General features: G+C 48.8%; 1 protein-coding gene across 2 annotated transcripts in view; it reads right to left on the reverse strand.

The window, feature by feature from the left end:
* Nucleotides 1-13,481, reverse strand: part of PARP2 (poly(ADP-ribose) polymerase 2) — a 136,638-nt gene that overhangs the window by 2,141 nt on the left and 121,016 nt on the right. For both annotated transcript variants that reach the window (XM_082256088.1, XM_082256089.1), the window contains exon 17: nucleotides 7,172-7,270. In XM_082256088.1, the coding sequence (XP_082112214.1) occupies nucleotides 7,172-7,270 (99 nt within the window). The remainder of the gene's footprint in view (nucleotides 1-7,171; nucleotides 7,271-13,481) is intronic.

Consider the following 13,481-nt stretch of genomic DNA (forward strand, 5'->3'; position numbering starts at 1 on the left):
GCTCAAATAGTGCGGATGATTCTTCTGCTCCTCTTGCTGCAGTTATATAGGCGCTGGTGGATGCACTGTTTGTGTCAGTGCGTGAAACTTTAAAAACGGAGGTTGCAGCTGACGTCGTGTCGGTAGGCACCGGTTCACTTTGGCACCCACAGGCCCTCCAAAGCGGCAAGGGTGTTCCTCTTTCCACTTACCTTGACAACATTGTCACAAAACAGTGGAGTGGTCTAAAATGCAGTGGTTGCTAGGCGTTTGTTTGCGGTATCCTTATGAGGATTTACTGCGTAAAAGGTGGATGGTCCCACCTGTAGTGGACTCGCCAGTTTCCAGGTCAAATTGAGCTACCTTCATCCCGGTTGAGGAGTCCCCAACCTTTACAGGTCCAGCTAATAAGAGGGGGGAAGCTCCGGCCCACCATATGTGCGCTGCCGCTGTTGCTTTTTTGGCAATTAGACCATAATTACTGGGCTAAGCTTTTATGCCGAGACCTGTAGGGAGAATAGTTTCCCCCTGTCTTTACGTAGCTGGTGCAGCGGTTGGTCCAGGGGCTACAGTTTGTCTGCGATGTCTCTTTGGAAGTGGCTCTTGTTGATTTCTAGGCTGTCTGCATCAGCAGTGGTCCTTTAGCGTACTGTCTGGCTGAAATGCTGGTCTGCGGACTAGACTTCTAAGGCGGCTTTATCTGATCTCCCTCTTGCAGAGGATCGCCTGTTTGGAGCTTCCTTGAATAACATAGTTAAGGGTCTCTCAGGGGGAAGAGTACTCTTCTTCCACAGGCTACCAAGGGCAAGGAGCCCCGTCATAGGAGGTGGGCCATTCTCCTCGGCTCCTAAGCGGCCTCTGTCTCTCAGGATCTCAAGACCAGGGATCAAGAGTTTGGGCCTCCATCGGAGGTTCCAAGAGGACCTGGTCTGGGCTCCTTCAGACCTGCGGACAAGGCAGCCTCTGCATGAACGGGTGCCCTCAACCTTATCTGGGGGGGGGGGGGGGGCGACGTCTTTGCTGGTTTCTGTATCCATGGACCTTCCTGGTACAGGACAAGGGACAAGTGAGTCCACAAAATTATCCGGTCAGGCTACGAGATAACGTTCGTACTTGTCCTCCGGAAAGGTTTTTTTCCCTTCCAACCTGCACTTGTCCCCAGTTCGCTTATGTCGTTTTGAAATGGACGAGGAGCATTATCAGTTTGAAGTGCTGACCTTTGGTCTCACCTCTGCACATCAGGTCTTAGAGAATCTGTGGGGTACTATCAAGAGGAAGAGGAGACACACCAGACCCAACAATGCAGATGAGCTGAAAGCTGCTATAAAAAAAACTTGGGCTTCCATAACACCTTATCAGTGCCACAGGCTGATCGCCTCCAGGCCATGCCGCATTGATGTAGTAATTTATGCAAAAGGAGCTCTGACCAAGTATTAAGTGCATATTATACTGTACATGGACATACTTTTCAGTAAACCAACATTTCTGTATTACATTTTTTTTTTTTTATTGTTCCTATGTAATATTCTAATTTTCCAAGATACTGAATTTTGGGTTTTCACTAGCTGTAAGCCATAATCATCAAAATTAAAAGAAGGAAATGCTTGAAATAGATTACTCTGTGTGTAACACATCTATATAAAATATGGGCAGTCCCAGGTGGTATACTCCTCCCTCTTTACTATAGGTCTTCAGTTTTTTTTCCTTTTCAATGGTTTTTATTGAATTTTTCAAAGAAAACAAAATATAATAAAACAATGCATTTCTGCAATGTAATTGCAAGTAATGAACTAGTTCCCTGCCAGGATCTCTGGTTCCTGCGAGATCTTCAATCAACTGCCGGACTTGGCGACGGGCTGGATAATCTAGATCCAGTGGTCACGCCAGTCTGGGCAGCGAGCGCGCACAGACCACAGCTCCGCGCTAGGTCACCCACGACATAGCCCCATTAGACAGAGGCTGGCCTGCGAGCATATGACCAGGTCTCGGTCTAAGTCATAGCGTACCTCCTGGCCGACAGCAACCCCCCCCCCCCCCTATTTTGATGGCGAGGAGGTTCTGTCTGGAGCGGCGTTTCCTGATTCCTGGTGTGGTGAGTAGCTATCCCCCCCTCTCCCCCTGGAGAGTTTTGGGTGGACATGGGCCCCTCCCTGGAATGGTCGGACCTGTGGGTTCCCCTCAGACCCCTCTTTGGTTGTTGGTGGTCCATCTGGTATCCCCCTCCCCATCTGGGGTAGCGTGGTGGGTTGGGATTGAGCTTGGGGCTGGTGTGCTGCACTGTACCGTGGAGGGCACTGGCTGTTACTGAGGTCCTGCGCCCAGTCCCCCTCTCCTGGCTTTCCTAATGCCAGGGCTCTAGGGTTCCCTCTGGGCCCCTGAGAGCCTTGTGAAGCCACGTGCGGAGGCCATTCTGTTGTAGCCTATGTGTCTGTGCATTAACATCCGGCGGCCATGTTTGTTGGTCTGGCGTGCTAATAGAGCGGCAGCCATGACAGGGGAGCCTCTGGGAGGCAATTTCATCTGTGGGAGCTCCTCCTTTCCCCTGGTGTTGACTCCTGGGTTTTTCCTTCCCCTTGGATGCCGCAAGTGGAGCAGTGCTGTTCCTGGTGCAGACCAGTGCTACTCTGGTGGGGTAGCGAGTCTGGTGGGGTCTCTCCCTCTTTGGTGCAGGTTGTGAGGTGCTCTGCTTGCTGGTGACCCAGTGGTGCTTACAGCACGGTGGGGGGTGTCCCATATCGTTGCTAGACATTTTTTGTGGGGTCTGCCTTGTTACTTGGAGTCTCAAGAGCATGTTTCCCCACCTGACCCCCTCTAAGAGGCTGCAGGTCCCTCGGGGTCCCAGCCCTCCATTGATGCACTGACCGCGGTCCTGGAGTCCTATATTTTCTGGGTGGAGGTAGCCTTTGGGCAGCGGGATAGGAAAAATCGTCCCCCACCTTCCCCATCAGACTTGCCTGTTGCCGACGTGGCTTACCTTGCGGGGTTTGCAGCCACGCTCCCTGTTTTATCAGATAGTGAGGATGATTCCTCTACCTCTGTAACTGTGCACGAGAGGCGCTAGTTGACGCACTGATTGCATCCGTGTGGGAGACTTTACAAATAGAGGATGCAGATGAGACTGCGGAGGAGGCGCCCGTCCTCTTTGGCACCCACAAGCCGTCTCACACGGCAAAAGTTTTTCCTTATCCCTCCTGTTGTGACAAATTTGTCTCTAAAGATTGAGAGCATCCAGAACGTCCCTTTGTGGTTCCTACACGTTTTTGCGGTGCGGTACCCCTTTGAGGAGTCTCCTGTCTCCAGGTTTAACACGACAACCATGATTCCGGTAGATGAATCTATGGGTTTTAAAGATCCGGCTGAAAGGAAGGCAGAGTCTGTGGCACGCAATATGTTTATTTTTGCTGGCCTGGCTCTTATGTCGCAAACACGAACTGAGTGGGCTAAGTTTTTGCGTCATGCTTTAGAGGGTGAGCAGATTCCACCTGCCTTTGCTAAGTGGTGGACCAGTTGGTCCAGGGGCTGCAGTTTGGCTGCAATGCATCTTTGGATGTGGCTCCCTTGATTTCTAAGCGATCTGTTTTCGGCAGTGATGCTTGAGCATGTATTGTGGCTTAGGGGTTTGTCTGCGGACCAGAATTCTATAAAGTACCTTTTTTCCACAGTCTGGGATGGGGAAAGAACCTTGTCGCAGCCAGTCTTTCTCAGCTCACAGGTTTTTTGTCCCGCAGGGTCCACTGACAAGGGTTCAAAACCTTTTAAGTCCTCCTCAGGAGGTTCCAAGTGACCCTGATCTGGCTAGCCGAGAGTGGGATCCTCTAAACCCGCAGACAAGGCTACTTTAGCATGAAGGTGTGCCCTCACCTGTGCCTGGGGTGGGCTTTCTGGGCCCATGGACCTCCTTGGAAAACAACCAAATGGGTCCATGAAGTGTACCATTTCGGTCACACGATAGTTTCATTCTTGCCCTTCAAAGATTCTTCCCTTCCAATATGAGTCTGCCCCGCACCGATTGCAACCTCTCTTTGGGGGTGGGGGTGCAAGACCTGTTGCTTCAGGGTATGATTAGCACACACATGCAAAAGAAATGACTATCAAATATGAAGACAATCCATAAATAAAAATGGCCACATGGTGGGCCCAAATCCCCATTTTTATTTATGGATTGTCTTCATATTTGATAGTCATTTCTTTTGCATGTGTGCGCTATTCTTTTTTAATATGCATGTCGCTTGGTTCATAGCTGCACCAGCTTTAGAAATACATGTTCAGGGTTTGCTCCCCCAACTTTTTGCTTATTCAGGGTGTGATTGTCCTGGTTCCTTCCGGTATCGGAACGGTTTCAGGGTTTTTTTTTCAAACCTGTTCATGGTCTCAAAGATGGAGGACAAGGTTTGTCCAATTCAGGACCTCAAGGCCCTGAACTGCTTGTGTGGGTACAGAAGTTCAGAATGGAGTCTGTTCGCACAGTCAGGACATCCCTTCATCAGGAGACTTTTTTTTGCTGCTGTGGGAGATGAGCGCTACCAGTTTGTGGCGTTACCCTTTCGTCTCGCCTCTGCTCCTCGGGTCTTCACAAAAGTGTTGGCCCCGGTTCTGGCGTTGCTACATTAGCGGGGGATTGCGGTACTCGGCTACCTCGACATCCTCCTCTTGTGACAGGAGTTCTCTGATGGACAACGTGGAGATCACTATACAGACCCTGACAGAGTTTGGTTGGCTTCTAAAATAACAGAAGTCTGCTCTGATTCCATCCAGAAAATTGGATTATCTGGGTCTGACTCTGGATTCAGTCCTAGCCAGTGTTCCTTCCTCTGGACAAGCTCCAGAAGTTACATGCTGCGATTCACCTACTGCTGTCCAGCAGGTGGCCCTCCCTCCCCACTTGCATGCAGGTGCTGGGCCTGATGGGATCTACCTTTTTGAGGTGGTTCCATTTGCACAGTTCTATGCGAGGTCCCTTCACAACGAAATCCTGGTAAAATGGGACATGCGTCTGAGGTCTCTGGACAATCTGATTCAGCGGATCCGGGAAACCAGGGGGTTTTCTGGTCTGGTGGCTTCGCTCTACAGTAGGGCAGATCCTTTCTCCCCTTGTATTGGACAGTGGTCACTACGGATGCCAGTCTGTCTGGGTGGGGAGGTGTCCTGGGACTGAGCTCCACTCAGAGTTGTTGGACGTTGGAAGAGTCCAGACTGCCGATCAATGTCTTGGAACTTTGGGCTATCAGGCTGTGCCTGGATCACTGAACAGATCGACTCCGGGGGATCCAGTCGGATACCACAACGGTGGCTTATGTCAATCACAAGGGCGAAAAAGATTGTATAGGCAGCCCTGGACATAGCTGGCATCCTTTCATGGGTGGAACGCTTCCTTCCGGCACACCACCGTACACATTCCCGGACTGGAATATTGGCAAGTGGACTGTCTCAGTCGGCAGGCGTTGGACCAAGGGGAATGCTCCCTTCCACTGGACATGTTTCCACTGGACATGTTTCTTTAGATGTGTCTCTGGTGGGGCACCCCTGAGGTGGATCTGTGATTCCAACACTGCTGAATGCTGGGAGGTCTACCTCTAGGAAGATCTGCGATTGTACGTGGTAAGCATACATTTTGTGGTGTGAACGGAAGTGAAAATGGAATTTTTGTACTTAACATAAAAAAATCTATTTCTCTTGAGTTCATCGACAGACACAGCACCCACCCCTTTATGGATTCGCAATACTTCTGACACTGCTTGTTACAGAACTGAAGACCTATAGCAGATAGGGGGGAGTATACCACCTGAGACTGCCCATAGGTGTAGCCAAATCTTTTTTCTGCCTAGTGTCCTACTCCTGTAGGGGGCAATTTAACCTATGGTTCTGAATAATGGAGAGCTATGTCCGTCAATGAACTCTGAGAAATGGATTTTACGGTAAGTACAAAAATCCTAATTTTATAAGATGCACCTGTATATGTCAGCTGGCAGAAAAAGATCGGCAACAAGGCATGTTATGACATCACTTCCGGGTACGCGGCGCCAAATTAAAAAAAACTTGGTGTTTTGAATGCTTTTAAGTGCAGAGGAGGGGTTTGGGGTATTTTAGACCCCCAGATCCCTCCACAACAGTACCTGTAAAAAAAAAAAAAAAAAATGTTTTTAAATGTCCGGAAATATCAGCAGATATCGGCCGATACCCATATGCGATGACCAAAATATCGGTATCGGCAAAAAAAAACTATAATCGGTCGATCACTACTTCATATCCATCCAGGTAAGGGGCACAATTCACAAGTGTTGACGTGTTTAAGCCCAGTGTGCTTTAGTCATAGCATAAGTGAAATGCCTTGTTGCCAACCTTTTTCTGGAAGATTGTTTGACAGTGCATGCCGCTGTGGTCTGAGCACCGTCCATTTCATTCGTTTGTAAGGCAAAAGGGTTGCAGGATATTTTCATTTTACAAACTTGGACTACATATCAGCTGGTTTTAAATATAAACCGCACTTGCTGCAGTTCGTAATACATGCCAAACTATATAATTGATGTGCTTATTTCAATGATCATATAACATTTCTATTGCATAAAGATCAAATATAGAAAAGAAGAGTGAACTTATAATGCCAAATGATAACTTGTATAATAAAAGTAAAAAAAGAAATAGTCCACACATAAAAAGTAAAATAAAATGAAAATGTGATGAAGTCCTTATAAATGTGCAGAGTAATTGCTTGTGCTTCAACACCCAAACCGATCCCCTTATTGCTGTTCCACCTTGTGCTCATGTGATATCAACTGCACTTACTGAATTCCAATGACCCCCTTACTTATGCCCCATACACACGTGCAGATTATCTGCAGACTTTTGTCTGCAGACTTACCTTTTCTATGTAGTGCAAGGGCCTGCCGGATTGCATACAAATTGAAAGTGTTTAGGTTTGACCTCATATTATATGGTTTTGGTAAGTCTGCAGACAAAAGTCTGCAGATAATCTGCACGTGTGTATGGGGCATTACTAAATAGTTTAAGGATCGAAATTCGTCCAGTTCAGCAGGAACTGATCCATGCATGACCAGTTTTACCCACATAAGGGTACGAGTTATATAGGGAAGCCTCATTGATAAGCAACAATTTCTTTACATTTTCTTTCTGACCAATTGTAATTTTGGAAAATCAGAATTATTAAGTGTTAGAAATTCCCAATTTACATTACCTCAGACAGAAGAATTATTCCCACATTCTTATCACGGGTGGTAAAGCAGTAATTTGCACTTTTTGAGGAGACATCAGCAAAATAGATTCCTTTGCCAAACTATAGGAAAAAAATATGCGGCAATGAATATTACTTCCAACAGCAGTTATATATTTTTATGTACACTTAAGCTACAACAGAAAGAAAAAAAAGTTCCACAATGTCTACTTAACTGCGTACACAGCCACAGTATAGGTCATCCAGCCTGTTCTGCGTATGCCCACTACTAACCTGCATGGTCACTGGCTACAGCAGGATTTTGTCAGTAGGTTCCGGCCAATGATTTATGGCTGAGACCTGCTGATCAGCTGTAGTCAATTACAGCACAAACACACAGTACAACTATGAATGATCTGGTTGTTTCTTCTCCCTGCAAAACTGAGAAAATAGAATTTTTGTAAGAACTTACTGTAAAATTATTTTCTCTGAGTCCTCTGACAGATGCAGCCCTTCCAAGTATTTCTCACTATTGGGTAATGGCTCCATCTGCAGGAGCAGGCTATGTAGTGAAAACTTCATTAAAAGCTTTTACTTAGACACACCTTAGGCTGTCCCTCTAGACATTACCCTCAGACGCTCAGAGCTACTATTCAGTTTTCGTAGCAAGCAGTACAGGAAGACACCCAACCCCAAGATAAAGGGACGGGGACTGCGTCTGTCAGAGGACTCAGAGAAAAGAATTTTAACTAAGTTCTTACAAAAATTCTATTTTCTCTTGCGTCCTCTGACAAACGCAGCCCTCCCAAGTATTCTTCCCTATTGGGATGTCCCAAAGCAGTGCAGGTGTGAGGGGTGGGAAAAGACACAACCAACAAAACGGTAACGTGCCAATAAGGCCAGAAAACAAACGTGGCCAACAAAAGCTCAACCAACAGGAGCTAACCCCAGAACAACATTTCACCCCAAGAAGAGAAAAAACATTTCTTAACAAACCGCAGCACTCAAAACTCTGCGCCCAAAGGAAGCATCCGAGGATGCCATCACGTCAATCTTGTAGAATTTTGTAAAAGTGTGTCGCCGCTTTACACACTTGAGCCACAGAAGCCTGATGGCGAAAAGCCCAAGAGGCACTCACAGCTCTAGTAGAATGTGCCCTCACAGGGAAAGGAGGCACCTGACCCTTGAGTGAATAAGCCTGAACAAAAGTCTGTCTGATCCATTTAGAAATGGTTGCAGCGGACGCAGCCGTACCCTTCCGAGGTCCCGCAGGAAGGACAAACAGGGAATCAGACTTCCTAAATGATCCCGTGGCTAACAGGTAAACCCTGATTGCTCGGACCACATCCAAGGACTGGTTAGGTCGCAGAACAACCTTATCCCAATGAACGACCAGATAAGGCGAACGGCAGGACAGAGCCGCCAATTCAGACACTCTGCGAGCAGAGGTGATATCCACCAGAAAGGCAACTTTCTGGGACAACACAGGCAGGGGTATTTCTCTGATATTCTCAAAAGGAGGTCGTTGCAAAACGGACAAAACCATGTTCAAATCCCACAGAGGCAAAGGGGCCCTCCGCCGGGTAGCGAGATGACGCACCCCCTGAATAAAGGTGCGAATCAAAGAGTTAGTCGCCAAGGGACGCTGGAAGAAAATGGCCAAGGCTGACACCTGACCTTTAATCGTGCCCAATGCCAAACGTTGTTCCACACCTCTCTGCAAGAAAGCCAACACCCTTGCCAACGAAAAGGAGCAAGGATGCAACCCTTGTGACTCACACCAGGCAATGTACCCCTTCCAGGTATGATGATAAATCAGCTGATACCGGTGCGAAGGCACCAACGCGTCCGTGGCGTCTGCCAGAGGATCTCGAGCTCTGGCCATGAACCTTTCCACCTTGTTGAGACGAGACATGAACAGATCCACGTCCGGAAGTCCCCGACCGGGCACACAGGAGCCGAAACACCTCCGGATGCAGGGACCATTCCCCCTGATCCAAGGACTGACGACTCAGATAGTCCGCCTGCCAGTTCTCCACTCTGGGAATGTGAACGGCAGAGATAGCAGGAAGGTGTGACTCAGCCCAAGTCAGGATCTCGGCCACTTCCTTAGCCGCCCGGGCACTCTTGGTGCCCCCTTGGTGATCAATGTAAGCCACAGCCGTGGCATTGTCGGTTTGAACCCGAACCAGGCGACCATGCAACCGAGTCGCCCAATGGAGCAGGCAAAGTTTTATCGCCCTGAGATCCAGAATATTTATCGGCAAGGAGGATTCCTCCGATGACCACGTCCCCTAGGCACAAAGAGTGCCCCAGCCCGTCAGGCTGGAATCCGTGGTGATCACTGTCCACAACAGGGGCAGAAAGGACTTGCCCTGGTTCAGACTGGGTAACAGAAGCCACCATGAAAGCTCCGTCCTCGTGAGATGGCTTAAACACACCATCCTGTCCAAGGACAGGGGATTACTGTTCCATTTGGCAAGAATCTCTGCTTGCAGAGTCCTTATGTGAAACTGGGCAAACGGGATCGCCTCGAAAGCTGAAACCATCAGCCCCAGGGACCTCATGCAGGTCCACAGGGAGGAGAGATCGTTGTCCCTGAGGGACCTGATCTCGCCCTGTAAAGTCTGGAGCTTTTCCTCCGGGAGAAAAACCTTTGCTTGAGCGGAGTCCAGGACCATTCCCAGATACTGCAGACGAACTGACGGAGTAAGTGTCGACTTCTGGAAGTTGATGGTCCACCCGAACTCCACAAAATAGGGACTGCGAAATGATAATGCCACCAACTCAGATACCATGGGGGCCGAGGTAATAGCCACCAAGAATGTCACCTTCTGGGATAATGTAGGCAAGGAAATCTCCCAAATATTCTCAAATGGAGGTATCTGGAGAACCGAAAGCACTAAAATTAAACCCCAATGTGGCAATAGAGACCGTACAGGTGGAGCCACATGTCAAACCCCTTGAATGAAGGTACAAACTAAAGAGTCCGTGGTTAGGGGTCGTTGAAAGAAGATTGCGAAGGCAGACACCTGGCCCTTGATGGTACTCAGGGCCAACTTCTGATCAACGCCCCGTTGAAGAAAGGTTAAGATTGGAGCCACAGAAAAGGATCGAGTATGAGCGCCAATCGACTCACACCAAGAAATGTACGCTTTTCACGTACAATGGTATATCTTGCTGTAAGAAGGCTTCCTCGCCTTCACCATAGTAGGGATCACTGAACCAAACAAACCTCTATCCCTCAGTACCTGGCTTTCAATAGCTACGCCATTAAAACCAGTGACTGTAAAGCAGGATGGCTGGAAGATCCTCACTCTTGATTTCTCGCAGGAACTGCGGAAGAAGCCTGAGCCGAGGATGATGCTGGCCTTATCGTGGCTCTTAGACGCCTGCGGCATCTGGTAGAGGACTCCGTGATCACGCCACAAACTTTGGTATCCTCTTGTAGGGCCAAACCTGTTAAAGGAGCTGCATGTAGGACTGTGCAAACAGAACTGTGTTGAAGGTGAATACCACCAGACTCAGAACCTGTATGCAAATCGGGAGAGAGAACTGTCTGTGTGACAGCAGCTGGTGAATCAAGGCCCATGGTTCCTGAAACTTGTCCAGAGGAAGGACCACCCTGGTCAGAATTAAAATCAGACCTAGGTAAATCAACTCCCTGGACACGGATAGGGGGGACCTTAGGTAGTTCAGACATCACCTGACCCAGGCAGTACAATTTCTCGAACGTCTAGGTTGGATACTGAACTTAGCAAAGTCAGCATTACAGCCAGTCCAACGTCTGAGATATCTTGGGCTTCTTGTCGACACGGTGCAGGCAAAGATATTCTTGCCAGCAGAAGGGTCTCAGACCTGAAGGATCAGGTTCGGTCCATAGTAAGGCTGAGATATTCTTCTATACGTATTTGCATGATGTTACTGGGGAAGATGGTGTCTACATTTGAGGCAATTCCCTATGCTCAATTCCATGCTAGACCCTTGCAGAACAACATTCTGTCTGCGTGGAAAATTCAGTCCTTGGACTGGTCCATATCTCTGCTACCAAGAGTATGGCAGAGTCTGAATTGGTGGTTGTTGACCAGAAATCTGGAGAGGGGCAAATCCTTTCTTCCAGTGACCTGGAAGGTAGTGACTACAGATGCCAGTCTCTCCTGCTGGGGAGCGGTTCTGGAGGAAGCTACCGTCTATGGGAAATGGTCTTGGGTAGAGAGTCATCTCCCCATCAACATTTTGGAAATTCGTGCAGTCAGTCAGGCTCTGAAATTCTGGATGCCCAGACTTCGGGGTCACCCTGTCAGGGTGCAATCTGACAATGCCACTGCCGTGGCTTATGTCAACCATCAAGGAGGCACAAGGAGTCGGTCAGCCCAGAAAGAGGTGGATATATTATCCTGTGCTGGGCAGAGAAGTTTGTGCCATGCCTGACAGCAGTGTTCATTCTAGGAATAGAGAACTGGCAGGCAGAATTTTTGAGCCGTAAACAGATGTTTCCTGGGGAATGGTCCTTACATCCTGAGATTTTTCAATTGATCTGCCTTGGCATCCAGGTTCAACAACAAGTTGGAGAGATTTGTATCCTGGACCAGGGAGCCACTCGCAGTCGGAGTGGATGCTTTGGTGACTCCTTGGGAAGAGTTTTCCCTGATTTATGCCTTTCCTCCGGTGCAGCTGATACCGCGTTTGTTGCGCAGGATCCAGCTAGAGGGGAAGCCAGTAATTCTGGTAGCTCCAGCATGGCCGAGGAAGATTTGGTATGCACAAATCCAGAGGTTGGCAGTGACGAGGCCTTAGGTTCTTCCACTGCGCCCGGACTTGCTCTCTCAAGGTTCGATATTCCACCCTGCTGTACAGTCTCTAAGTTTGACGGCTTGGCTAATGAAGACGATTCATCCAATGGTCCAGACATTCTGATCGCTCGGCGTTCCGAGACATTGATCGGTAGTCTGGACTCTTCCAACATCCAGATCCCCTGAGCAGAAGAATGCTTGCCGAGTGCGGCTGGCATCCGTGGTGACCACTGTCCAATACAAGGGGAGGAAGGATTTGCCCAGACTAAGCGCGGGAGAATGAAGCCACCATATCAGGGACTCCTTTGCTCCCCGACTCAGCCGGATCTGATTGTCCAGAGACTGCGGAGTCTTGTACCATTTGGTCAGAATATGCAGGGACCTCGTATGAAACTGTGCAAACGGAACCGCCTCGAAGGCAAACATCAGGCCCAGCACTCACATGCAAATCCAGAGGAATAACCATCTTCTGGACAGTAGGAGACGAATTGCAGCCTGCAGTTTCTGGAGTTTGTCCAGAGGAAGGAACACTCTGGCTAAGGCCGAGTCCAGAGTCGGGCCCAGATAGTGCAGCTTTGTGGACGGAACCAGAGCAGACTCCTGAAAATTCAGAATCCAGCCGAACTCCCGCACGGTTCGCAATGTGATCTCCAAATTTTCCACCAGAGCAGAAGAGTCCGCCCGCAGAAGATCGTCCCAGTAGTCCAGTACCGCGATCCCCCGTTGGCGTAACAAGGCTAGCACCAGAGCTAACACTTATGTGAAGACCCAAGGAGCAGAGGCGAGTCCAAAGGGCAACACTACAAACTGAAAATGCTCTTCTCCCACAGCAAAGCGGAGAAAACACTGGTGACTGGCACATATTGGAATGTGAAGGTAGGCATCCTTTTTTTTTTTTTTTTTTTTGAAAATCTGTTTTATTATTTCAACACACAAACCAACAATAACAACAAGGTGCATAAGGTTCACGCAAAAGCATGCAGTAACAGTAAGCATAAGAAAGGGTCACCCACGCAGGGGTAATAGGCAATAGAGACAGATGGCACCATGATAAGCAAATACAAATGACAAGGCACAACGTGGCACTCCTGGAAGCGGACAAGAGAAAAAAAAAAAACTAAAAAGGAATCGGGCAGAAAACACATTAGCGACCAGAACCCCCCCTTCCCTGGTCTCCCGAACCCCCAGCCCCCAGCCAAGTAGCAAGCAAGGCAGAGGTGGAGTCCGACAGCCAGCGTGACCAGACCCTGTCGTGTTTCTTGGGACACCCCCTATGATGATAAGTGTCTCGATAAAGTGGTATCACTGAGTCCACCAGCGTCCGCCACCGCTGAAGCAATGGGGGAGACTGCTGTTTCCAGTGCAGCACGGCATTCTTCCGGGCATAGAAGAGAAGCAGACCCATCAAGGTGCGGTCCGCCACCCGTGGAAGCAGATCATCCAGGAGGCCCAATAGTGCCACTGCAGGCGAAGGGTAAAAAGAGGTCTCTAGAACTGCGTTGGCTACAGTAAACACCTGGGACCAGTAGGTCATGAGTGCT

Source organism: Pelophylax lessonae, assembly GCF_965119305.1.
Source record: "Pelophylax lessonae genome assembly, chromosome: 1".
NCBI classification, from domain to species: domain Eukaryota; kingdom Metazoa; phylum Chordata; class Amphibia; order Anura; family Ranidae; genus Pelophylax; species Pelophylax lessonae.